This window comes from Cygnus atratus, chromosome 1, assembly GCF_013377495.2.
Source record: "Cygnus atratus isolate AKBS03 ecotype Queensland, Australia chromosome 1, CAtr_DNAZoo_HiC_assembly, whole genome shotgun sequence".
NCBI classification, from domain to species: domain Eukaryota; kingdom Metazoa; phylum Chordata; class Aves; order Anseriformes; family Anatidae; genus Cygnus; species Cygnus atratus.
In genome coordinates, this window is record NC_066362.1 from 206834070 (window position 1) to 206859510 (window position 25441).

The 25441-nt window shown below is 42.6% G+C and overlaps 1 protein-coding gene across 4 annotated transcripts in view; it reads right to left on the bottom strand.

Annotated features, from left to right (window-relative positions):
• Positions 1 to 25441, bottom strand: part of FCHSD2 (FCH and double SH3 domains 2) — a 145616-nt gene that overhangs the window by 65566 nt on the left and 54609 nt on the right. For all 4 annotated transcript variants that reach the window (XM_050716356.1, XM_050715939.1, XM_050715731.1 and 1 more), the window contains exons 3-7: positions 7675 to 7751; positions 6375 to 6519; positions 2022 to 2155; positions 1311 to 1365; positions 747 to 875 (exon numbers count right to left, since the gene is read on the bottom strand). In XM_050716356.1, the coding sequence (XP_050572313.1) occupies positions 747 to 875; positions 1311 to 1365; positions 2022 to 2155; positions 6375 to 6519; positions 7675 to 7751 (540 nt within the window). The remainder of the gene's footprint in view (positions 1 to 746; positions 876 to 1310; positions 1366 to 2021; positions 2156 to 6374; positions 6520 to 7674; positions 7752 to 25441) is intronic.

A 25441-nucleotide genomic window follows, 5' to 3' on the forward strand; every position in this document is an offset into this window, starting at 1 on the left:
TCACCTGGAAATAGTTTGTACATAGCAAATTTAAGGATGCCTCGAAAATGTCAAAATATGGAACGCAACTACATAAAGCCTGAATTAGATTTAAATAGATGAAATTACAGATTTTACACTTTATTCATAACTATTTAATTCTAAGTTACAAGAATTGAGTACATTTAAGTAATTCTAGAACGATGTGAAAAACCTGTCAGCAATTATATTTGAACTTTTTAAGTATGTCATTTCCTATGAGTTCAAGCATCTACTCAGCTTGACGTGGCAAGCTGCCATGTGTGAGAACAGCAATGCTGATTTGCTATTCTCTAAAATTCATGGTTTGAAACCAACATATTTAATAGTTACATTTTCGTTAGCTATACCATAAAGAAATGTTCTGATCAGACAATTAGACACAAAAAAATATTTTGGGATAGCCACTGAAGAACTAAAAAGATCTCTAACTTAAGGTCCACCAACTTGATTCCTTTATTTAAGTATGCTTTAAAAAAAAAAATAAAATAAAAAAGTGAAGTTAGAAAAAAAGGCAACTGCTTAGCTTTGGGACTGGACAATTGTTACCTAGTATACTGCACACTACCACAGGATCCATTGCACTGCCCTCGTCTATTGTAATACATTGGAAAAGTCAACAAAGTCAACAGTGCTGCTGCAAACCAACCCAAGATTTTGTATATTATTAATTTTGCTATCCAGATTTTCACGCTTCTCAACTCCAAAACATAAATTAGCTTCCTTACCTTCATAATGTTTACTAAGTCTGTTTGATAATAGCGATCTTGGTGTGCATTAGCAGCTGCTAAAGTGAGAAGATAATCATTCCTTGCATGGATAGCCTTTGAATTACACTCCGATCGTCGTGCTTTTAACTACAAGAAGAAACAGAAGTTAAAAGATAGATACTAATGAGAAGTTAAACAACTAAAAAAGTATTAATAGCAGATTAATACACATGCATGCATATATTAGTATAGTCAAAACTTTAAAGGATTAACAGATTAATATTTTTCTTAATGGTAAGGGGATTTTTAAAATTCTTTTTTCTCTCATGCAGTTTTTAATTTCACATGTAGTTTTTATAAAACAGCTATAGTTCCCACTAGAAGAAACTTCCTTGTAAATTTGGTCTCATGTAATTCTGTACTCTGACTGCTGAAGAGTCTGTTCTTATCTGATAACTCATTCTAACAATGTACCTTATCAAATGTCAGTCATCTCTAAATTCCAGACAACTTTGGTCATACACCTCAAGAAATTAGCTTCGAAGCACTTTTATAGTAAATGTAAACTTTCCTTATACTCACCTTTACGCTTGCCTTTTGCAAGCTTATTCTTGACTGAAAAAGACTAAGTTTAGACCTGAAACAAAAAAAAATAACAGAAGAGATTATTGTCTCGTGCCTTTTCTACAAAAACGCAGGACAAACAGGCCACTGCACTTCTGTAAAACTTTCATTTTTTATGCCTAAATTTCTATTTGTATAGTTTTAAGAAAAGCTTAATCTGAGGACACTACTGAGGATTTCTTTTTTAAATAAAGAAATGAACAAACTTGCAAGAAATAGTGAAGCAAACTCCCATGATACAGGCAAAACTCCAAACTGAAAGCATGTGAGTTACTCGCTTTCCTGAAACAACGGGAATCAACCTCTTCAAGATGTCAAGGAGCATAAAAAATAGCGTCCCCATCCAGCAAACAGCCTATCATAGCAAAAAGAGTGCTAGGTCACACACTATTCTTTGAAAATATTAAATTAAAGCAGCTAGCTTAACTCCTTTCCTAAAGAAGCTATCCTAAATAAGTTATACTAAACTATCAGCATGCTATATAAACTATCATAAACTAAAAGCATGCTTGAAATGGTTACAAAAATGCATATTAAAAAAAAAGGCACAAGCTTATTGAAAACAATTACCTTTCTTCTAAACTAATATCAAGTGTAAAAACTAATAAAAATAAAAATCTGGTTTATACACAAGCAATTATTTATACATACGCTATTATAAAAACATACTTGGCCTCAATATCAGCTTTCTCCCGTACTGCTTGAGCCATCTGTTCAGTCTCAAAATATTTCTTTTTGCCTTTAGCTAAATCTTTTACTGTCTCTTGTAATTCAGCTTGGATCCTTGTCAGCTGGTCCACATACTGAAGCAAAAAAGGCAGGAAACAAAACATTAACATTTTTTGCATGTAAATAATTCTATTATCATCATTTCACTTCTCTTCATTAAATTTTCTGTGGAACTACATGGTCTCCAAGTCACTCCTGGTCAATTATTCACGCCTTTCTTTTAAAGCTGAGCAGAACATAAAATCATATTTCTTTGTTTCAACTGCTGTATAACTGCTCAAATTCAATGATAACTCACAAATTAAACGTAAAAGTCCTGAAAGATTTTAATGAGGTAATTAGTTGAAATAACTGGAATACAATGGGGAAAAATCCAAAGGCAATCTATCAGAGGTGATACAAGAAATGATTAGTCTTTCCTTCTCTAAGATTTCAAACATGAGACAAAACTTAGCATGTAAAACCTAACAGTACAATAGCACCAAGAACAACTTGATAACATTATTTTAAGACCTCTTTTTTTCTGAACTATTTTGTGACTTTTGAATACAGACTAGGTGTGGTCAGTGAAAGCTGCAGGCGATATTTAGAGACAGATCCTGAAGTTCTTGGCCTTCTCTTCCCCAGGCCCACCACCCCCAGCTCTCTCAGCCTGGCCCCACAGCAGAGCTGCTCCAGCCCCTGAGCATCCTCGCGGCCTCCTCCGGGCCCGCTCCAGCAGCTCCGTGTCCTTGTGCTGGGCCCAGAGCTGAACGCAGCGCTGCAGGGGGGGCCTCCCGAGAGCGGGGCCCAGGGGGACAATCCCCTCCCTCGCCCTGCTGCCACGCTGCTGCTGCTGCAGCCCAGGGCACGCTTGGCTTTCGGGGCTGCCAGCGCACGGGGCCGGCTCGGGGCCAGCTTCTCCCCCCCCACCACCCCCAGGTCCCTCTCCTCAGGGCTGCTGTCCAGCCATTCTCTGCCCATCCCAGATTTGGGGTTGGGATTGCCCCAGCCCTGCTTCAGGACCTTGCACTTGGCCTTGGTGAACCTCATGAGGTTCACATGGGCTCACTCACAAGTTTCACACTTCTCCCACACAAGGTGGCACATGTCCTCTTACTGAACACCCTTTTAAACACCTCATTTTTTTCATTTTTCCTTCACAAGTATTGCAAGACTTATGCAAAGTGATACAATGCTACAATGCAGCCTCACGGGAAGAGGTAGAGCATTCAACAATCACTAAAAATAGGTTAAGAGTTTTAAAAAAAAACACGTTTTCTTTCTGTCATCATCAGAAATTGCTCGTCTTCTCACCACACAATTCTGCTCTCATTAAAAATACCAAATATATCACTGGCTATAAAACAGATAAAAATTCATATGAGTTCCCATTAAAACCATTATTTCATGTGTGCAGACTAATAAGGTATAGGGCTTCATAAGGTAAGCTTCATGGACAAGACTGTGCTTTTTTGCAGATCTTTGAGTGTATGACAGGAAAATGAAAGGTAGAAAAACCCGTATATACTGGACAGCTGACAGAGACCAAAAATCATTTTAATAGGACTGGGTTTTTGCGACATCAATCAGCATTTTGATCCCTGAAGCCTCCTGCTGGCATCAAAAAATTAAAATATCAAATAGCCCCAGTTGTTAACATGATCATTTTGGAAACATAAGATCAATTTGCTTTTACATCTCTGAAGAATAAAAAAATCGTCAGGAGGCTGGATGCCCCTCAGGGGTTTTGGTTCGGGCAGACACTGGTTACGTGCAGAAAGCTGTCTCAGAGAGCTCACAGAGATAATTTCTTGTTGCACTGCTTCCATGTAGAGCAATTCTGTTCTATTTGCCTTTCAGCCCTCTAATACAGATCCGTACAGACTTGTGCAGTGGTGGCCACACTATCTTGGGTTGGAAATGAGGAGAATTTCCTCTTAGAAAGAGTGGTCAGGCATTGGGACGGGTTGCCCAGGGAGGTAGTGGACTCACCGTCCCTGGGGGTGTTCAAGGAAAGGTTGGTCGTGGTGCTTGGGGACATGGTTTGGTGGGTGACAGTGGTGATAGGGGAGTGGTTGGACCAGATGATCCTGGAGGGCTTTTCCAACCTTAATGATTCTGTGATTCTATCTTTTCTGAAGATACATGATGAAAGAACACCACAGATCTCTGCCTGCTCTCCCAAGGCCAGCTATGAAACCACCCATCGCTTATGGGATGAGTTCACAAGGCCTCGGGGGAAAGATGATGGCTGAGGGTGGGCTGCTGCCCACAGAAGAGCCTCCTCATCACATCGAAGAGCCTCCAAGTGAGGGCAGGGGATCAGTTTTCTCAAGAGGCAAGACATGGTCTACAGAAGACATTTATTGCCCCTGTTCCAGAGACACCTAGCTATCTAGCAAGGTTTTTCAGCAAATCATGATGAGGTTGTCTGAATGTTTCAGTTAATATTAAAAAGGGTCATAAAAATGAATTTGATGTGAAGCTTCTATATGCTACCACGTCAAGGAAATAAAGGCTTACAGAAACATCTGGAAACTAAACAAAACAGCTCATCAATAGCCACTCAACACCTACTGCAATCGTGGAAGGAGACCCTGCTCCTAGCAGAAATTTGACTTTGGTTGGGCACTCCACATTACAAGTATTTCACTGACTCCAAATTTTAAGTTTAGTAAGGTTTTAGCTGGATGGAGGTCAGCATAATACATTATTTACCTTTGTGGAAATCCAAAGGAACGGGTGACAGACTGCACTGTATAAAACAATGAATTTGTTGTGGAGGAAAATTACTACTACCAGGTGGAGGATTGTTCCATGTTGTAGGAAAAGCGTACGGCTGTTAGATTATGAACCAGAAGTACTGCCCTGATAACAGTAACACCATGTTCTGGTAATTCAAAAGTGCAGGAAAAAAGGAACCTGTATCATTTCTACACATCTAAAGCAGTGGTCCCCACTTCTACTGCCAACCCATCAACTTTCTGAACTACCAGAAGAAAAATAACTGGTAATTATTTACCAAATAAAGATGCTATACATTGCTACAGTATTTAGTGGAAAGCTTCACAGAAAAAATAAAATTCCCCAGGACAATTAACAAACGACATTAATAAAGTTATTTTTTCCCCTAGAAAAAACAAATATTGCACATACTTCTAGGAGTTATGCAAAAATTCATTGAGAAACTGAGAGCTCATGTTACACTAACATCTATTTAAAAGTTTGTACCCAAATATTTTACAGTATACTGCTCTGAAGGGGGTAAGTTGCAATGAATGTGGTCAAAAAAATGCAAAGAAAAAAATGAAACTGTGTGCTTTTCTTTTTTCTTTTTTTTTTTTGTCTTTTACCATGAATAGATGGTTCAGCCTACCTGAGATTAAACTCAGAGGTGAAGCTGAGTAATAATGCACAGAAGGAATATTTACAACTATTAGTAATATTTGAGATGCTTGCAATGCACCAGCATTTCTATTTCCCTCCTTATGTTATGCTTCATGGAAGCCACGTAGCGAGCATATCAAAAGATCATTTTTGAAAACTTCCAAAAATTTATGGTTGGTGCAGTAATGAATTTTTGTAAACTATGCTCATTCCTTAAAACAGCAGATTTTCTCCTTGCTCCAGCAAAATCCACAGAACACAAACAAAAAAATAATTAAAATATGAAGAGTACTTAGCCTTCACATAAATACATGATTATTTTTAAAAAGTGTCTTACTGCCTTATGGAAACAGATGGAATATTGCATTTTACTTCAAACATATTCTGTGTTAAGCAGTATGATAGAGACCTTTTAAGGCGTAAATTACTTTAAAATGCAACAGCCAATTACATTTTTTAATGAAAGTCGAGCTTAATTTTTTCCTTGAACTACAACATTTTCTTTGCATGGATTAATAGATCCATTATAGCAGCTTTTGGAATAGTGACTTGGGATGCTTTTACAGCATGTGGCTGAACAACCTGCACTCGACATCTCAAAGATTGCACAAATCATTCCTTCAGGTTAAAGATAGGCTTTTTCTTAAAATCAGAACCTATTCTAACAATTGCAATTGGCACTACCAAGCCAATTCAATCTAATCGCCACAGCATGTTAGACTTGCAGTGGTAGTTTTGATCAACTTTGTACTGCATTCATTTCAAAGCAATTTAAATGTCGGATATCAGCACAGAATTGTGTTCCCTCTCCAACAAGCTGGCTACTTACTTCTGTAACATGCACATAAAGAGACTAAGAAGTACACAAGTGCTTTAGAAGTGCCTTACTAAAACATCTCTAATAACCAAAGAAAGGAGAATTACCTTTTTCAGCTGCTGTTCCTTAAAGCACCTTACAGTCCTGGCTGGTTCGGAAATTAAGTTTTTATAGTTCTCGCAGATATTGAGCCGGGATTGGGCCACTTGCATTGTGCCTTCTAAAAGCGATTTCCAGACTGAGTACATGCTCCTAAAGTACCAAAACACAGAAGGGTGGTGGGAAGAAAGAAAGCGAGGTCAGGCTTTGGCTAAAAATGTGTTGATTTGTGTACATACAAATGATACATTCTTCAAAGGATGGCTTTTAAAACTAAGCTACAGCACAATTTTTTGTGCTGATCTAGCAAATATCTGCAGTTTTACATAAAAGTTTAATCAAAGTTTCACAAAAAATAAGTTTTTCTCCTCCTTTCCCTGTTTTCTGATTTAATTTTGGTGGCAATTGAACCCATTGGTTCAATTGGTTGAACCCATTGCTCCCATGGAACAGACCCTACTGAAAAAAGCAGCTAAAACCCACCAGATCAGATGATAACTTCTGATAAGATCATGCAATTTTAGGCATCTTGCAATCAAAATAGTAGTTACAGCTCATCCATTTTGCTTCAGCTACCTGCAGTTTCTTCGTCCAAAAACCCACACACAACTAATCTGAAGGTGCTAATAGTCCAAAACCAAAATCTACTAACAGTTTATTCCTTTTGAACCAAAATGTGTCAGAATATGAAAATGAAGTATTTTACAACTTTTTCAAAATATTTAGGAGGTACTTATTCAAAGGTGGGAGGCATTTAGCAACTGAGGCAGTTCTGTTTTCATGTTACGATGCACTTTGCTTCTTAATGAAACCAAGCTTTGTAAACAACGGTTTCGTGCCTCCTCGCTGTCAGATGGGATCTTCATTATGAATAGCCTCCGAAAAAGAAATTTCTTGCTTTGTCTCATTCTGTGGAGTATTCTGCATGCTAATTACTCTAACCTTAAAGCTATTTAATAAAAGATATATATTTATATACCAACTTTCCAAATCGGTAATACCCAAAGGAGGCACACAATTATGTTTTCTATCCTGTTGTGCCATTTGTTTTCCCAATCCTCCTAAACTATCCAAGTTATAAACAGCTATTTAAGCCTATTTCAAAATTTTAGAGGAAAACAAAGCTTCCTTTTTAACTGACAATCCTCTACAACAATGAAAAGCTTCCTTTTTAACTGTCAATTCTCTACGACAATGAATATAAATCATTTAAAATACAGAAGAGCAGGGTTTCATTGTTGAGAAAAAGAATTACACAAATTGAAAATATAAAGACAGCTATTTCAAGATATCCAACTGTTAAATTACCTATAATCAGCTCGCTCATCAGCTTTTATTCCCAGCCAGTCCTTCTTTAAGTATTGGCTAGCCAGCTTCTGAATGCTCTGTTGAAAGAAGGAGAAAAAAAGTTAAAATGAGGTACCTAAAAAAACATTTTTGCTCTTATATCCAACAAACGACAATCTGACATATAAGGAAGCAATCCATTTCTAGTATTAGCAAACTACGATAATACAAGACCGCTATTTCTACCCCTTTTTATATTTTTTAAGTTTCTGGTGAAATGTATTAATGAATTTCATGTTGATATCTTAATTCATAGGGACTCCAAGATCTAATCGCACACTTCAGCTCTGAAAATATTCCTGCATGTGAATGACCCCAGCAAAAAAAGTAATACAGAAGATATTTCTGGGCAGCGTGTGGCCAAATCAGAGCCAGGAATACTGAAAGTAAAACATCTCGATGTGTCGCAGACAGCACAAACAAAACCCTTGTTGAACTGCAAGGGAAAAGGGGTTCTCGGGAGCAAGGTCATTTGTTTGTGCCCCAGACTGACACGGCTCCATCCTCGGGGAACCGACGGGCCTTTGGTGCTCACAGGATCAGGCTGAGAGGGTGACAACAGACTACAGATTAAAAAAAGCATTTTGTTTTTAATTATTAATGTTAATTACACTGTTCAGTCTCCGCATTTCACTTTGCACAGTCTCAGAAAACCAGCAACGTCAAGAAAGCAGCAAAACGGAGCTGTAACGGAGGCAGTGGGGGCTGGCACAGCAGCATCGGCGTGGTGGGGACAGGGGGGACACGAAGCACGAGCTGGCACCGATACCCATGCACAAGAAACAGGACGGGGGCCAGATGCACCCCCAGCAACAATTAAATGAAGACACCGCAGCAAAATCCTCATTTTTTAATTAGGTCCATCACCGCTGCTAGTGGTGAATTCATGCCCACTGGTTCCACACATCCCTGATCCAGTTTCCACGGGCTTGCAAACGCTGCTGGTTGCTTGCATTCCCCAAGCCATCCACTAGAAAACAGCCTGTAAATTCTCAGCAGAGAAAAATGTCAATCCCTCAGACAACACAATCCACAATACTTTTCACAAGCAAAGTTAGGCCTGTAACTATTATTTTTTGCATTCCCATTGCAATTTCTGCTAATTTTAAAAGAGGTGTGGATCGCATTAGGTAGCTGTTAAAAGGAAAAAGAAAAGGGGTGTTTCCTTTAACTCCAACACAGCAGTTTGTGATGAGATTTGGAGCTCTATGAGGGGCCTCTACCTGTAGCTGCTTCCACGTTTCTGCCCCTTGTGCATCAGATCCTTCTGTGAGATGTGCCCCGAGGTGCTGAACAAATGTTCAAAACCAGAAAATGAACCAAGAAACGTGTTCGCTAGCGGCTGAGGATAAGCTCTGCCATACGTAAAGGTGTAAAATGTCGCGGTAGGGGTATTTAAAGCCATTTCTGCCCACCAAAACCTTGTTACTTGCGATGTCAGCAAATCAAGCACAAAACTAGCGTGATTATACGGGCTTGACCCTTTGTGTCCAAAGTGAACAAATGCACCACAGAAGTCAATGAAACCCCGAACAGAGTGCTCCAGCTGCGTTTTGAGATGTCTGATCATTTATTGAACTTTCACGAAAACCGATAAACCAAATGTTTGTGTTCCGCACAAACTCCAGGAGGCGAATGTATGACTTTTAATTAGTTGAGAACAGCAGATTCCCTTTCTTAAGATCGATGCCGAACGTCACTTTGTCAGTACAAGATCCTTCTTGTTCCTTCCTCAGTAAGACTCCTCGTTGTGTTGCGCCGAAACAAAGCGCGGCACTGTTCGGCTCGAGCCGGGAAGCGAGCCGATTGCTTAGCCCCTGGCCTGGCCCGACTTGGCCTGCGGCCTCCGAGGGCCACTGCTGCCCCCGAGGTGCCCGGCGATCGCGTTCGAAGGGCTCGGGATGAAAATATGCACCCACAATGGGAGAGATGTGAAGAGGCAACAAGAGAAGTCCGCGCAGGCTGTCCTGGTAGCAACATTGTTTGAGGATACGTCTCCCTATACTTCACATTTCCTTCAAAGTAACCCTAGAGCTTCAGTGAGTAAAGGCGCTATACAAACAAATTAATTACAACGTGCATCTCCATCAAAACCCCCCAAACCTCTCCTCCCTCTCATTACGGCAGGCTACAGAAAGCCAAAAGGCAACCCTGATGTTGCACGGCTTGGACATGCGAGGCACTCGGTTGCCTTCAAGCACCACCATTTCGAGAAATACGAAAGCAAGGGTTAGCGTAAACGTGGATGACGACAGTTCGCCAAGCCTGCAGAAAATCTGCTCACTGGCTGCTAAACAAGGAGGTCTTTTAATTTTTGCTTTTCATCCTAATGAATGTATCATTGAAATTGAATAAGAGTTCAGTTAGTTATTTTTGAATGGTAGGAACAATTGAATATGTTGATTTATTTTCAATAAGTTGATCTATTTCAATATGTTGATTTCTTTCAATATGTTGATTTATTTCACCATGTTGATTTCTTTCAACACGTTGATTTCTCTCAATATGTTGATTTCTTTCAATATGTTGATTTCTTTCAATATTTGTCATCAATGCTTAGGGACACGAGGACTGAGAATGCCTGAAATCCCCTGCAAGCGCTGTGCAAGCTCCGCTCGTGCTGTCAGAAGAACCGTACCTGGTGAATCCTACCTCGTGCGTTACTCCCACACCAAGCAGGATTTAGGAAGAGCAAATGTAAAGTAGTGGAAACAGACAGGCTGTCACACTAAGCCAATTTCAACTCATCGCAAGACGGCACGCAGCCTTCCCGTGCCTTGTTTTTTCCTTCCTCGCCCCCAAGGCACGTTGTATCGCTGTGCTGCGAGCACCAGTGGGGAGGAAAAGAAAGAGAAAAAGAAAGGAACGCTCGGGGAACATTAGCTATCATACTAATAGATAATAGAAAGTAAGTAGTTTGTGACAGGGAAGTGAAAGATGTCCCAAATTAAAAGGTAATTGATAGAGATGTAAGAGGCTTTTAAAGAGACACACTAATGACGATTTTCAAAGTCTCAAGATCTTTATTAGCAAAAACTGAGAGCTGCTGCTGACAGCCAGGCCCCCTAAAACCTATTATGGATTGCAGAAAGCATCGCAGACACCATCTGATGCTAAATGGAATTTGGGTACAATATCACTAGGACAAATTTTGTGTTCTTCTTCAGCAGTTGTGCTTAGAAGTTTTCAGTATTTTGTCTCATTTTGTTCATTTCTCTTTATTAGAGTGGAATCCATCAACCAACCCCTTGTAACTTTTAGTTCTACAAATAAACCCACACCCTGCTGTAACTTTAAGACTTTCTTACATTGGAAAACCTGCAGTTTGTCTAATATCGGATTATTTTTAAAACGGCATTTTTAGTTCTAGGAGAGTGAGACTGGCCTAGGATGAGGACAAAGTGCCATATACAGTGAATCCTCCAAAAAAAGAAAAAAAAGAAGAAAAAACCCATACAACCAAGCCAAATGAAATTCCTGAGTCTTGAAGAACACTTCTACTAGAAAAATTCAAAGCCCTATGTCCATCAGGTGCTACAGCACCTCCCTTGGTGCTCTCAGGTTCTTCTCCTCCATTAATAAGACTCCAAAATAATTAGTAAGACTCCAAATGAATCGCACTAGTCAGTGATTCTGGCTCACCGAAACAGCAAGATGCTTCTTGCCAGCAACCCTTCGGCAGCTTTAGCAATCGTCCAGATGTTTTTCCGCAAGCCTGAGGAGCAATGTGAAACACATTTTGCACGGTTGACAACCTCTTCAAACCATCGTGGGGGAGAAGACACGGAAAAGCCATGCAGCCTGCGTGCTGCTCCCCAGCGCAGGCGAATGAGTCAGTCTCAATATTGAATCCCAAGTAAGATGCTGCATGTTCACAGCAACGGCTTGAAGTGGCATTTTATTTACTAGAGCTAGACTCAATAAAACCTGCAACGATTTAAAAAGAACGAACTCTGTTCGGGACAGACTCGGTTCGGGGCTTCCACGCAGGAGGGGACCTCAGGCAACGAGACCGGGACTAAAGAGCTGCTGCAGAGCAAATAAAAATGAGAATAAACCACAACACGGGCAGCACGTGGACTTGTACAGCACATCCCAGGACTTCCTAAGGGCACAGATATGCTGGGACTGTTTGTCTGCATTGCCTTGGATCCTTTAATTGCCTTTAAAGAATCGATAAAGTAGGTTTCTGCGGGCCTGCAGCAGCAATTGGAAAACCCCTAGAAATATTAAGGGAGGCTGGACAGCTGATGTAAAGCTGCAGCTCTAACAGCACCTCATCCCCACTCCTGTTTGCATCCTGGGGCACTCCTTCCTGCCATTAGACAACTCCTGGACAAGAAAACACCGAGTTTGCCACCAAGACATCTCCTTACATTCGTAATCTCTTTCCAAGCTGCTCCATGCCTTGCTTTTTGATGTTTAAGACATGACAAGGTGGCAAGGGAAAAAAAGGGGAAAGCTGAAAAATTAATTTACAGCAGTGAAATATCCTCTGGCAGTCACAATAAACATCACTCATGGCACTCGCAGTGGGACTTCGCCACATAAAGGTCAAATCTCATGTCCTTCATGGGTTTTGTTTGTTTTTTACATTGAAGTTAAAAGCTAAAACCATTACTTCACTGGAAGCATGCTCTCTAATTCTTCCCAAAACATCTTGCTGCTGGAGGTTAGCATTGCCTTCCACATATAATCCGTAATAGGGATAAAAAACAAAAGCCCAACAGCAGCTCCAACACCAGCAGGAGTATCTGTGGATTCTTAAAAGGCAAGAGCCCATCTGCATGAACGCCCCACATTCAAGGAGGAATGACTCCTTAAAATCCTACACCAGTGAAAACCCCTGATGAGAAACACGGGGTCCCATGCCAATGCCTAGTTATTTTTGACTCAAATGTGCCTTTTATCACTTACTGCAATTCCAAGCGTATTGTAGAGGTGGTAAAACAAAAAAATATATATATTTATTCCGTTCCTTTTCGCAACACCTTTTTCAGAGTTTCAAGACTTCCTTATGCTCTACACTAAACATGTCCCTATTTCTTCAAGTACATTTTTCAGTCTTAATTTGTAACCTGATTACTTTCTTTGCCCTTGATTTTCATTGCTCTCCTCTGGTCTCTCTTGAGTTGGTCCAAATCTTCCTCGAAAGGTAGGGGCCAACACTTGAAAGACCTTACTCTGATTTTTCAGGCTGATTTTGAACTTGTAGCACTGCTGTTAGACCCACCTGCCACCATTCCTGAGTCGATATCAGTAAATTTAATAGCATGCATCCAACTTCCTCCATGAATGATAATGATGAAAAATACTGGATTAGGGACAGGTCCTATGAAGCTTCATTCATTTTAACAAAAAAAAAAAATCTGTTTGATACCTACATGATTTGCCGAATGGCTTTTATGACCCTTTTGTAGTTTTATCCAGACCACACTTCCCTAGCATGCTGGTTAGACCACCATGAGATTCAGCAACCTCCCCAAAGTCAAGGCGTCCAGCACCTTCTCTATTTACAAATGTTAATCTGTAACAGCAAAAAAAAAAAAAAAAAAAAAAAAAAAGAGTTTGCCCAACTAGCATGAAGCTGTTTTTCTTAACACTTCCATTTGTTGCTCCAATGCTTTTCTAGGAACTTCAACCAACCAGAGCGATGCATAACTTCGAAACTCGTAGAATCATTAGGGTTGGAAAAGACCTTCAAGATGATCTGGTCCAACCATCCCCCTACCACCAATGTCACCCACCAAAGCATGTCCCCAAGCACCAACTCCTCAGCCTTTTGGAAGAGCGGGCGCTACCAAGCTCAGCTTTCCAAGCCAACACTCGCAGCTTTAACAGGGGAAGTGACCTGACGCTGAATACTCTGCAGCCAAGCTGACTAGACCCAGAGCCAATTCGTGTTTGTTTACCAAAATAGACTCTAATCTATTGTATTCCTGACCTTGCATCAGGCCAAGATCTCTGTGACAGAATATAACAACTTGGGGATTAATAGCAGCCAATCTACCTGCTCTAGTTCGCCTTGTAACAAATAAATGTTGGAAGTTTCTTTACCTGCGTATCTCCATTATTAAGAGCATCCTGACAGGCTATTTCAATAAACGTTAAGTGATAAAATCATGTCCTAGTAGGCTTCCAACTGTTTGCTTTCTCTCTGTCTTCAGCTCCCAAATTCCAGGAACGTACAACTTACGCCGTAACAACGCCGCAAGGCAGTATTTGCAACACTTCTCCAATATTGTTTAGTCCAAACGGAGGGTTTTCTCTGCACAAGACGTGCATGCAGCAACAGAAAATATCAACATTTACACTTCCAGTCACATATAAAAGAGGTTGGGAAAAATCTAAGTCAATCTTCCTGACCATGAGCTTATGCTACCTTCTGAGCGAGTCTCCTTAAAGAAGAGGGTCTGAGAAAACCAGAACAAATGCCACCTTTACGATGAGGCACCATGTCCATAACTAAACAGCTCATAACCCTGAGCAAGTTACAAATTAGAATAAAACTAGCTAAAATGATCAAGCTATGTATTCATCTGTGTAAGTTATTTTTACTTTCTAAATTATACACTACAAATTGCTAAACTAGAAATACGTTGCCATTCAGAAACGTTCCTGGTTCTTTTTAAGGCCTTTTTCTAAAAATGTCTAGGCTGATGCAAAACCTACTGTATGCTCCAGTGAGATTTCAATGTGTTTTTCCTTCTGCATTCACTGCCGTGCACAGGTAGGGCTGATAGATGGGCACCAAGAGCCAGCTTCGAGCAAGGCTGCTGCACCCACCAGGAGCTACAATATGCCGAGCAAGCTGCCATTCCCGCCTCGCCAAGACCACAAACCCAACAGGCTGAACAAAATTACCCCCTAGTCCTTGAATTCGAAATGGGTGAAACCACTAAAATTTTTTTTTTAGTCTTCCAAATACAAGGATTGTCTTAAAGGAGCTTGTGTTTAGACTACACGCAGTTACTGTTCCCTATACTTGTACTAACTTCATCTAGATTGGGAAGTTCTTCATAAACCTAAATGCTGAGTCCTTTTTCATAGCTCCTATCCTTACGGTCCCTAAGAAACTGTCAGAAGAGCCTTAGATTATCTCTAAGAAGTTGTGAAGGCCCCAGCATAGCACCTGTATGTGTGGCTGGTGGCAGATTAACAGCTCCGCAGAAGAAATCAGTTTGCCTCTTGGTCAAAAGCCTGCACCCCTGGAGCAAATGCCCACTCCTAACAGGTATAGCAAAGTCCTGGGTAGTGTTACTGAACAGCGTGCCATTGCTTTGCAAAGTTTTGTGTAAGGTAGATTTCTTTTCCATAGCACCACACTGGATAGTAAAGCTTTTAGCAGTGTTCATTTTGTAATTTTAGGGAATCTAAAAATTGAGGTTGCCCAAAGCCCCATCCAACCCAGCCCTGAGCACCTCCAGGGATGGATGGGGCATCCACAGCTTCTCTGGACAGCCTGTTGCAGTGTCTCACCACATCCCGATGCAAAAGACAGACTCCAAAATCCATTTAATAGTCCATGAACATTCAGCATGGAGAAATATAGAATCAATTAGGTTGGAAAAGACCTTCAAAATCATCAGATCCAACCATCAACCTGACCCGCCAAGTCCCATCACCAGACCATGACCCTCAGTGCCACATCCACGCGTCTCTTAAATGCCTGCAGGGATGGGGACTCCTCCACTGCCCTGGGCAGCCAAGTCCAGCACTTGAGTGATGAGGAGTTTTTGATGGATGAACCAAAAGAATTAAGTCACAGCTAATCACCTCTTTTTTCTGCATGTACAGGTCTGATTGGAAGTGTTAACTCAACACAAAGCTTCTCAACCTGCCACAGAGCTCTGGAACAGCAGGACGCAGCATCTTCAGCTGTGCAAAATGAAATCAAACACCACGTGTAAAAGTGAGTGTAAAAAAGCAGTTGTACTGTTCACTCATAAAAGCAACTTTCACACTTAGTGGACCCACCAGTCTCCTCTTAGGCACCTCATTTGCACGCACCTCATCTGAGCAAGTACTGCCTGGGAAGGAGGCAACAGGATGGGACAAATCTTTCCTCACCATCATTTTCTGCTGTCTTAAGAGATATAAACCAAAAGCACAAAGAGGTCCTATTATTTAACATGACTTCGAAGGCGCATGATGCAGGGCTTGAAGCAGTGCTGCTGTCAGGTAGAGATATTTCTCTTCCTCGCACAACCTTTTGTTTTAACACCTGAGAAATACCACCTGAAGCCCTACAGACTCCTGAAATGCTGTCTGCCTCCTTGCTCTGCACCCGAGTGGCAGCTTCATGTTGCTGGAGAGAAAAGCATCGCAATCTAGTTGCTGTGGGAAAGAGCAAAGCGCCAATGACGACCGAAAACGCAACAGCTTCTCATATTCTCACCTTCCCTGTGCTTATCTCCACGAGTTCCATTCTGCAGAGTGAGACCATAATCTGGCACTTCCTAGTTTTGTAAAGTGTGAGGATTCAGTGTATTTTTAAATTCCTGATTTCCTGTAATTCACCTCTCGGGCAGCTGACGAAGCGTGGCACCCAGCTTCATCTCCCACAATGTTTCTGTCTGGGAGAAGAATGCGGCCACGTCTCCCCCACAAAACAGAGGAGGCTGGACATGACCCCGTAGGCACAGACTGAAGTGGGGCGTAAGGAATGATGCTATAACTACCTCACCTGCCTGATGGAGGAGAGAAAAGCCTTATCATCCTGTCAGCAAAACACCTCCAAAGGCATCGGTCTGCACCAGCGGGCAGCTGCCTTGCACCAACGCTTCCAACACCGCCACCAGAATCGCTGTCGGGTTCGCGTCATTTGTTAAAGAAAGTAGCAAAAAGGTTAATCGAGCTTTGTACACCCCCAAATACGATAACCCATCCGCACAGCTCTCCCACCCACGGTAATTTCAGTCTGTCATGACCCACACTGCTTTTTTTTCTTTTTTCATCTAAAAAAGGAAATGTTTCCTTCACCAAAAAAATATATATTTATAATCTAACCAAACCCTTTTTAGAAGAGACTGGTCAAGCGATGCTGCCAGCTAACCCTGACACATGCCTCGTTTGGGAAGGAACCTGAAAAATCCAAATTTTTGCTTTCAAACTGTGCCGGCTGCCTGATGGCAGGGAAGTGGTGGAGAAGAGGATAAACCCATTCTCGCAGCACGAGCAGGTTGAAATGTGGTTTTTTGGAAGCGACTCTTTGGTATTGTCCATCCTAGATATTTTCTGGGAGGTGAAAGGAAGCCCAGCTCATGCGGGTGCACAGAAGAATTAAGCAAAAAGAGAATTGCACAAGAATAAAAACACTGCGACACTGGAGGGGACGCTAACAATATGACAAGCCACAGTAGAACCTCATCTTACCTAATATACATATTTTCTTACATTAGTACATTAAAGTGCAGAAAGATGTTACGAGATTGTAAAGAAAAGGTTGAAAAATTAATGAAAATAGGATGACAAAACTACGTACGAGTCCAGTCATCCACAGAGACAAATTAAGCAACAGTGAAAACAGAGTCATTAGCAGAACGTACAGATTGCAACGCAGGGAATTTTAAGAAAATTGTTGGAAAATACATATGATATCAAAAGTAGTGTGTTCATTGGGGAGGTTCAGCTAGGGAAAATTCCACAGTCCAATTTTACTTCTGTTTGATCACAAGGCTATAGAACACGTGTGGCTGAATCTCAATGTGACAAAACACAGAGTTTCAGGACAGAATTAAATAAGTGGAAAATTCAAATTAAAACAGGCTTTAAAAGCCAGCAAGCGCAGCACCACAGAAAGATGAAAACATTCTAATAACTGCAGTTGCTGTTTCAGACTATTACTAAAATGCAGAATTATGAACTAAGCAGTGTAAGAACCTTACCAAAATTAAACTCATCAATCTTCAGTTAATTTAAAGAAAACTGATGCATATAGAAAGAGCATAAAATTAAGAACAGTAGTTTAAAAGACTCAGGCCAGGAGACAGAGACAGTGATAATACCTGTTAAGCTAAATATTTATATTCATGGAATCATTAGGGCTGGAAAAGCCCTCCAAGACCATTGGGTCCAACCACCCCCTACCACCAATGTCACCCACCAAACCATGTCCCCAAGCACCACGTCCAACCTTGCCTTGAACACCCCCAGGGACGGGGACTCCACCACCTCCCTGGGCAACCCGTCCCAATGCCTGACCGCTCTTGCTGAGAAGAAATGTCTCCTCATTTCCAACCTGAACCTCCCCTGGCACAACTTGAGGCCATTCCCTCTGGTCCTATCACTGTTGAACAGTTCTACAAGAAGTTGCAAAAATATACCATGGGAGTAAAGACAAAGCAGAGCGATGATTAAGATCTACAAGAAGGGTAAGAAACCTATAGATAACCTCTCTGAAGGTCGTATGGAGCTCTCTGTGCAGTGCAAGAGCATCACTGGGCCCAAGGGAGTCTCTGCCTTGCCACCAGTCATGGCGGCAGCGCAGCAGGAACCGCACACCTCACGCCTTCGCCTGGACAACTCAGCACATTCCTGTGTTTTTCTACAGTACTGTCCATGATGTCAGACCTCCTTTGGGTTTTGGGAGTATTTCAGGTGCTCTTGTTGGAAAAGAGTATCTCTCTGAGGGCAAATTCTATTTTTCACTATTATGAAATGCAGACATAAAACATGAACGTCTACATAATTTATATGAGAGTCACTGAAGTGAGGAGGCAAAAGGCCAACCCTACCAAGCTGGACGCAAGTATCCATCTGCTGGAGGGTAGGAAGGCCCTGCAGAGGGACCTGGACAGGTTGGGTCGATGGGCAGAGGTCAATGGGATGAGGTTTAACATGGCTAAGTGCTGGGTCCTGCACGTTGGCCACAACAACCCCATGCAGTGCTACAGGCTTGGGGCAGAGTGGCTGGAAAGCTGTGCAGAGGAAAAGGATCTGGGGGTGCTGCTTGATGCTCGCCTGAACACAAGCTGGCAGTGTGCCCAGGTGGCCAAGAAGGCCAATGGCATCTTGGCTTGTGTCAGGAGTAGTGAGGCCAGCAGGGCCAGGGAGGTGCTCGTCCCCCTGGGCTCTGCTCTGGTGAGGCCGCACCTCGAGTGCTGGGTTCAGCTTTGGGCCCCTCACTACCAGAAGGACATCGAGGCCCTGGAGCGTGTCCAGAGAAGGGCTCCGAAGCTGGGGAAGGGCCTGGGACACAAGTCCTGTGAGGAGCGGCTGAGGGACCTGGGGGGGTTTGGGCTGGGGAAGAGGAGGCTCAGGGCAGACCTTATTGCTCTCTGCAACTGCCTGAAAGGAAGGGGTGGGGAGCTGGGGGTTGGCCTCTGCTCACAGGTAACCACTGATAGGACCAGAGGGAACGGCCTCAAGTCGTGCCAGGGGAGGTTCAGGCTGGAAATGAGGAGACATTTCTTCTCAGCAAGAGCGGTCAGGCATTGGGACGGGTTGCCCAGGGAGGTGATGGAGTCCCCGTCCCTGGGGGTGTTCAAGGCAAGGTTGGACGTGGTGCTTGGGGACATGGTTTGGTGGGTGACAGTGGTGGTAGGGGAACAGTTGGACCAGGTGATCTTGGAGGGCTTTTCCAACCTTAATGACTCTGGGATTCAGCAGTTGAAGAGCACTCACTTCCAAGTTTTCTTCGGTGACCTCCTCCCTTCCAAACACCCTCTGCCAACCAACTTTCTTCTGACTAACACCACAGTGGAGGCATGGTTTGCCACTGCCCGTCAACCCTGGTTGTGCACATACCAGTAAAGGAATTAACTGGGCTGAAGAGGCTGCTTCAGCCAGGAAATGTGACCTGCGGAGTGATATTTCGGTTTCGGTAAGAATGTACTAGAAGTATTGTTACGAACGGTAATCTCATGAGAAAGATCATCACCTGCAAATTTTTAACAACAAACGAAGAGGATTCGCCTTGGCTGGACGACTCTTCCAGCTGAACAAACAACCACATTGTTCTGTGGTAATCAGAAAGAGGAGTGTGCATGCTTACATATGCAAGGAAGTTTGGGCATCACGATCCAACTGCTCAAAACAAAGGTTATGACTTCCAGAGCAGAACAGCTGCATTTCTTGGCTGGCCAGAGGAGGAGGCAGGTACAAGTCAAGGCGTACCCAGCACAATTTTCGACATTTGAGGTCAGCAGGCCCTGACACCACTTTTCTGTCTTCTGCCTGTCCATGAAGTTTGACAACTGACGCCTTTGAGGGGCTGGTGAACTGTTTGGCAGTAATTTCTGTGGAGATGATGTGTTGTGGGGGACAAACGGAAGAACAGATGCGTTCCAGGGAATGGGAATTCCATTCAAGTGGAATTCGGAAGAATCTGCATTCATGTAACAAGGTCATAGAATCACAAAATGCTTTGGGTTGGAAGGGACCTTGAAGTCCATCTAATTCCAACTCCTGCCATGGGCAGGGATGCCTGTCCCCAGCCCAGGCTGCCCCAAACCCCATCCAGCCTGGCCCCAAGACTGGGAGATCCCACTGGAGATAACAACCAGCATGGCTGTGTCTTGCAGGGACATACAGGAGAACCTAAGAAGCTCCAGAAATATAATTTCAGGAGAAACATTGCCAAGGACAAATAAACGTTTCCAGTCTGCTGCGACAGCTGATTTGCAGGCTGGTATGAGCAGATAAACTGGGTTCACGGGCCTTTAAGAATGAAAAAGGAATAAAATTCAAGTATTGATTCTTTCCCTTAACTCCAAACTTAGTTATGTTATCAGTCAGAGCAACACTCTGTGGATTATCTAGGTCAGCTCAAATTTTTGCAATTTTTATTTTTTAACACCAGCAGAAGCTTCTTCAAGCTTTCCAGCTGAGATAAGATGACAAATGACATCACCAAGAACCTTTAACCCGTGGTCTGCTGCTCCGGTTCATGTCTGAGATGCCACCACTAGGTCACTACAGCACGTGCCTGGCACGGCAGTTCAGGAAATGCACGATGCCAACACAGCATTCAACTTCAAGTCATGAGAAACTAACTGCTTGCCTGAAACTCTCACCGTTCATACCCCGAGATGCCAGAGTAGAGCCAAGGTTTCCCAATGCTTCATACAAAACTGAATTTTACGCTCTTGGGCTGAATATAAAAAGCCTTGGAAACCCAGCTTGCTGCTCCTCTCACGTTGATGGTGACAGGAAAGGACGGTGGCTGCCCCTGCCATGGCAGCAGTATGGGCAGCGGGGCTGTGTGCCCCTGCCTGGCCACCTGTAGGCAAGATGTAGGCAATTATTTCCTTTGTCTGCACTACAGGCACTTACATATGTTCATCTGTAAAAGGCCTGAATGCTCAGGTTGTATTGCAGTTTGCAATGTCTTGTTCTATCCCCGCAAATAGATTGGGAGCATTCTTGGTTTTGTTCATGGTCACACGTCTGTAGCAAAAAAAACCATAGAATATCCTGAGCTGGAAGGGTCCATCGAGTCCACAATAAAAAAAGCATACAAACAAAAACCAAAAACAACCCAAAAAAAGGACAAAAAACCTCCACAGCCCAGGATACAGGTGCTAAAGCACTCATTAAGGGAAATATCAGTCTACTAGAAATTATTTTTTTCTCTGAAGTTATAACGCAAGCCAAATCTTGTAAGAGCTGCCAAGAGAACGCAAGTTCAACTCAGCTTGACTTCATTCACATAAAACCCCCTCCTTCCTGCTCATTTACAAAAGAATTAGACAGGAACAATTGAGAAAAAAACCATCGCACTCATCTCCGCACAGAAAAACTGGCTCAAAGAGAAGGGAAAGTTGGCACTCAGACAACTACAGCATGACCCCGTCCCATCTCATGTGGAAATTCCACATTACCTGGCATTTTTTTTGGCATTTTTTTCTGCGTTCCGAATGGGTCCTGTGGCTAGTTGTACGTCACCAGGCACCTGCAGCACCCGACTTTACTGGTTTTTCAGAATCTTTGATTTTTTGACTAATTCCCAAGTCTGCTTCCAAGGCAGGTCAAAGAGAAAGGAAACAGGCAGGACTGAAATCAGTCGGTAAAATCATTCCGAGACTGTCTGCGTCAACCTTACTTGGGCTCAAAGTTGATTCTAAACAATCAAAGTTAATCTTTTTTATCTGTATATTTACTAATGGCCAACAGACAAGCTCTGAAGAACGAGTTTACTCATGTATGAATAAAACAAACCAGCAAGGTCTGAACTTACCATAAACGGAACATTTAAAAGTCTATAATGGTAAGAAAATACGCTTTTTTAACCTAAATTATCTGAGAAGAGGACCGAAATGAGGTACTTGGAAACAGATTATTTCACAGACGTTCACACCAGCAGCAGAGAGCACCTTGGGCTCTTTGAGAATCCAGTTTATTGCAAGGTTCCACTTCAGCGATACATGGAAGGTCCCAATGATATTTTCAAAACATCATTTTAAAGGAGATCCATAGATATTGCCTCTGATTTTTCTACGTGGGTTCCTGTGGTGCCCAGGAGCACCAAGACTCCCTGAACAAGCCAGAACTCTGCAACGTCAGGGGCAGAAAAAACAAACACAGTGACAAGACAGCAAGCTTAAGACAAAAATTATATCCCAGGATCTATCTAATGTCAACCATAGTGCACAAGAGAGAATGAAACAGCATTGATCTCATCAGTGCACATCAGCACATTACATGACATCTGAGATCACACAGCGGTTACGGGAACTTACAGTAATTCGCATTTCAGCATGTTCAGCCCTCACGTACTCAAAGTCAAATCTTGCTGACTTCCTAATATCACTTTTTTTGCTCTTAGTGGCACCTTTTCCTTTGCAAAGATTAGCAGCTACTATTTTTAAAAGGATAAAGGGATTTAATAAAAAGCATGCAGCTTCCAGGAGGGGGTACTTTAGGAGCAGCCCCATGCAAGGACGCCTAAAAAACCACAAATTCTTCCTGTCGATAACGCACATGATGCCGAAGAGCTGGAGGGATGGGGAAATGGTGCTTGAGAACATGCAGCCGCCAGAACCGTACGACTTCAGGTGCTGTGTCTTCACTGATGAAAAAGCATTCAGGAGACTTTCAGGGTGTGATCGTCACCGTAAGAGAGCCATAAAATTTGGATTACCGTGCAACAGGTACACAGCAACAACTGCCTACATATGTTGGGGGATCTCAGCAACAACTACAAGAGCAGAGCCATTCTGTGCACAAGTATCACTGTTGATCTAGCTGGTGTTAAAAAAGTAATTGCTCGAAGGCAGCAATTTTACCTGTAGGAAAAAAACAACACAAGGAAAATAGAAATGTTCCAGTCCTTAGACTAGAAATGGTATTTTCCAGAGAGTGCTATTAAACAGTTTGGGGAGGGGGATGAGGAGAAGCTCTCCTAGAACCCAACTGTGAAGGTTGAAGGTGTTATCTGTAGGTAAAAGACTTTTAGGAAAAAAAAAAGCAACCAAATTTAACATTGATACTGCAAGATGCATAGTGCAAAAATACCAACTCCCCCAAAGGGGAAAGTCCTTGGAAAATGAAAGACGAGTTTGATGACAAAAAGGGAATAGAAAGAATAAAGTGAATTTATTGCGTAAATCTGGAAATGGCGGCTGTTCAGAATTGAATTCAAACCTACATGACTGAAACCACAGCTCTACATCTTGAATAATATCCCTGCAACAACCTGAAAGCAGAACAGCTGCTCATCGGCTGCAAGTGCAAAAGTTCCACCCAGGAATGTGGACAGTATTTCAGAGTATTTCTTCTCTAGACGAATGCTTGAAAAACAATCGCCAGAAATTGCTCATAACTTCTTAATTTTATGAACACTTCCAGCACTGGACCAAGCCCAAACACCTCCTTTACCCATGGAAGGGGCAGAGGTGTTGGCAGACAGCACGTTGTACGAGGGGCTCCGCACCACGCCTCGGGTTCATTTTGCCTTCGTGCACCTTCTGGCAGCTCAGCCTTCATCCTCCTGCTCCCAAAACCTGGGTGCCCAGTTCTGTCCCTCGAGCAGCTGAACTGGGGGATCTCAGTGCTTTGGGCTAAAGCAGTCACTAGAAACGATTTCACAATACGGGGCTCACATAATCTCTACGAACAATCGCTCATATAAACACCAACTATACAGTATTTCATGGCTTTCCTCCCTTCTGCAGTATTTTTCTTTTTTTTTTTTTTTTTCCTACTCAGTGTAATATTTACTTTAAGGTTACCAAACAGGCAGACAAACAACCTCCCAGAGTTATGAGCAAATTCAGCTGGAAGGAATTTGACACATCTATCCGACAAGGTTTGCGAAAACTACTGTTATGTTCATGTTCTGCTTCACGTCGGTTTTTATGTATTCGCCATACACTGCAGCTCTGAGAGATGTGAGCGACCTGGTCTGTGCACAGAGCAGCACAAAGCGTTAATTAACAGATGACAAAGTCATCTGCTTCTGTATTCCCCACCACTCCTCAAAGGAAAATCATTTCGAACCTAAACGTAGGCTTCGTGGAAAGCACTGAAAGGTTAAACAAAAACCTCTTCAGTCAAAATGCTTACAACTCTTAAGACAGCAAGCTATAAATTATTAAGTAGCTTGTCTAATTGCTTCATGATGGCATCCAAGGCCTCCAGTCCCCCCTACCCCCACGTCCCAAGACGCAATTCCAGCTGGATGCACTTTCAACACAGACCATTATTCACCAGAGTCCGCTCTAATGTTAAAACGAGGTACCAGAGGTCAGGCTCGCAGTAATAAAACAAAGAGCAGGATTCCCATGCCCGCAGCACATCCTAAACCGAGCAGCTACATCAGCAAGCTGGCAACTGGAAAACCTAGGAAACCTCATCGATAAGTGATGGAGAAAAGAGTTGGATTACACAGAACCGTCAGATTTTACTCCAAATTGAGGTGTATTTGGAGAACTGCTCCAATAAACACTGCTCTGAGCCACTTCTGCACATCAGAAGCTTAAACCGAGGATTTGGGGACTTCCAGTCAAAGGACAAGAGTAGCGAAAGAGAAATCAGCTACCAGTCATTATGAAAAACACATGCAAAGCAGGAAGAATACACTGCAGGTTAAAAAAAAACCATACCCAGTTCATCAGCATGAAGGTTTTGCAGTTCACTGATTTATTAGTTTTTAAACAACACGGGCAGAGAGCGCACACATTTAATGACTCAGAGTGTGCAAGCTATAGCACAGTTTGCCACTCAAACAAAATACTTTTTATTTTAAAAAAGGGTAGTAGTAAGTAACAGCCTTCTTAATTTTGAATTATACATTAATAAACCATCCACCGAGTATCAGAAGATGTGGGGAGCTGTTAACTGCTGAAGTAGGAGTCTTGGCTTGAAACTTCTTGTCTGAGTTTGCAGCCGTTCAATATTCATTGTTTCCTGCCTAGCGTCTTTAACGCAATTATTTTTCATTATAGCAAAGTGCAGCTGAATGATTTTAGTGTTCTCTCCTGGACACGGCAGCGGGTAAGCTGGCAGACACACTTGGCTTTCTTCAGGCTAGCACTACTGACCAGCAGCTAACGGGAACAGATCGGCCAGATCTTACCAAAGGGTGGATAAATAAGGGAAGAACAACAGCAGCGGCAGCTCCGTGCCCACCGAAACGGCGGTGAACGTGCGTCGGGGACAGGAGGGCAGCAGCACGGGGCAGCGAAGTGTGCACAGCTTTCTCAGGATCGTGATGGGAACTGCAGCTGAAGATGGACAGAGCATCCCCCGCTCTCATCCTCCGACACCGAACAGCAATCCCAACGGC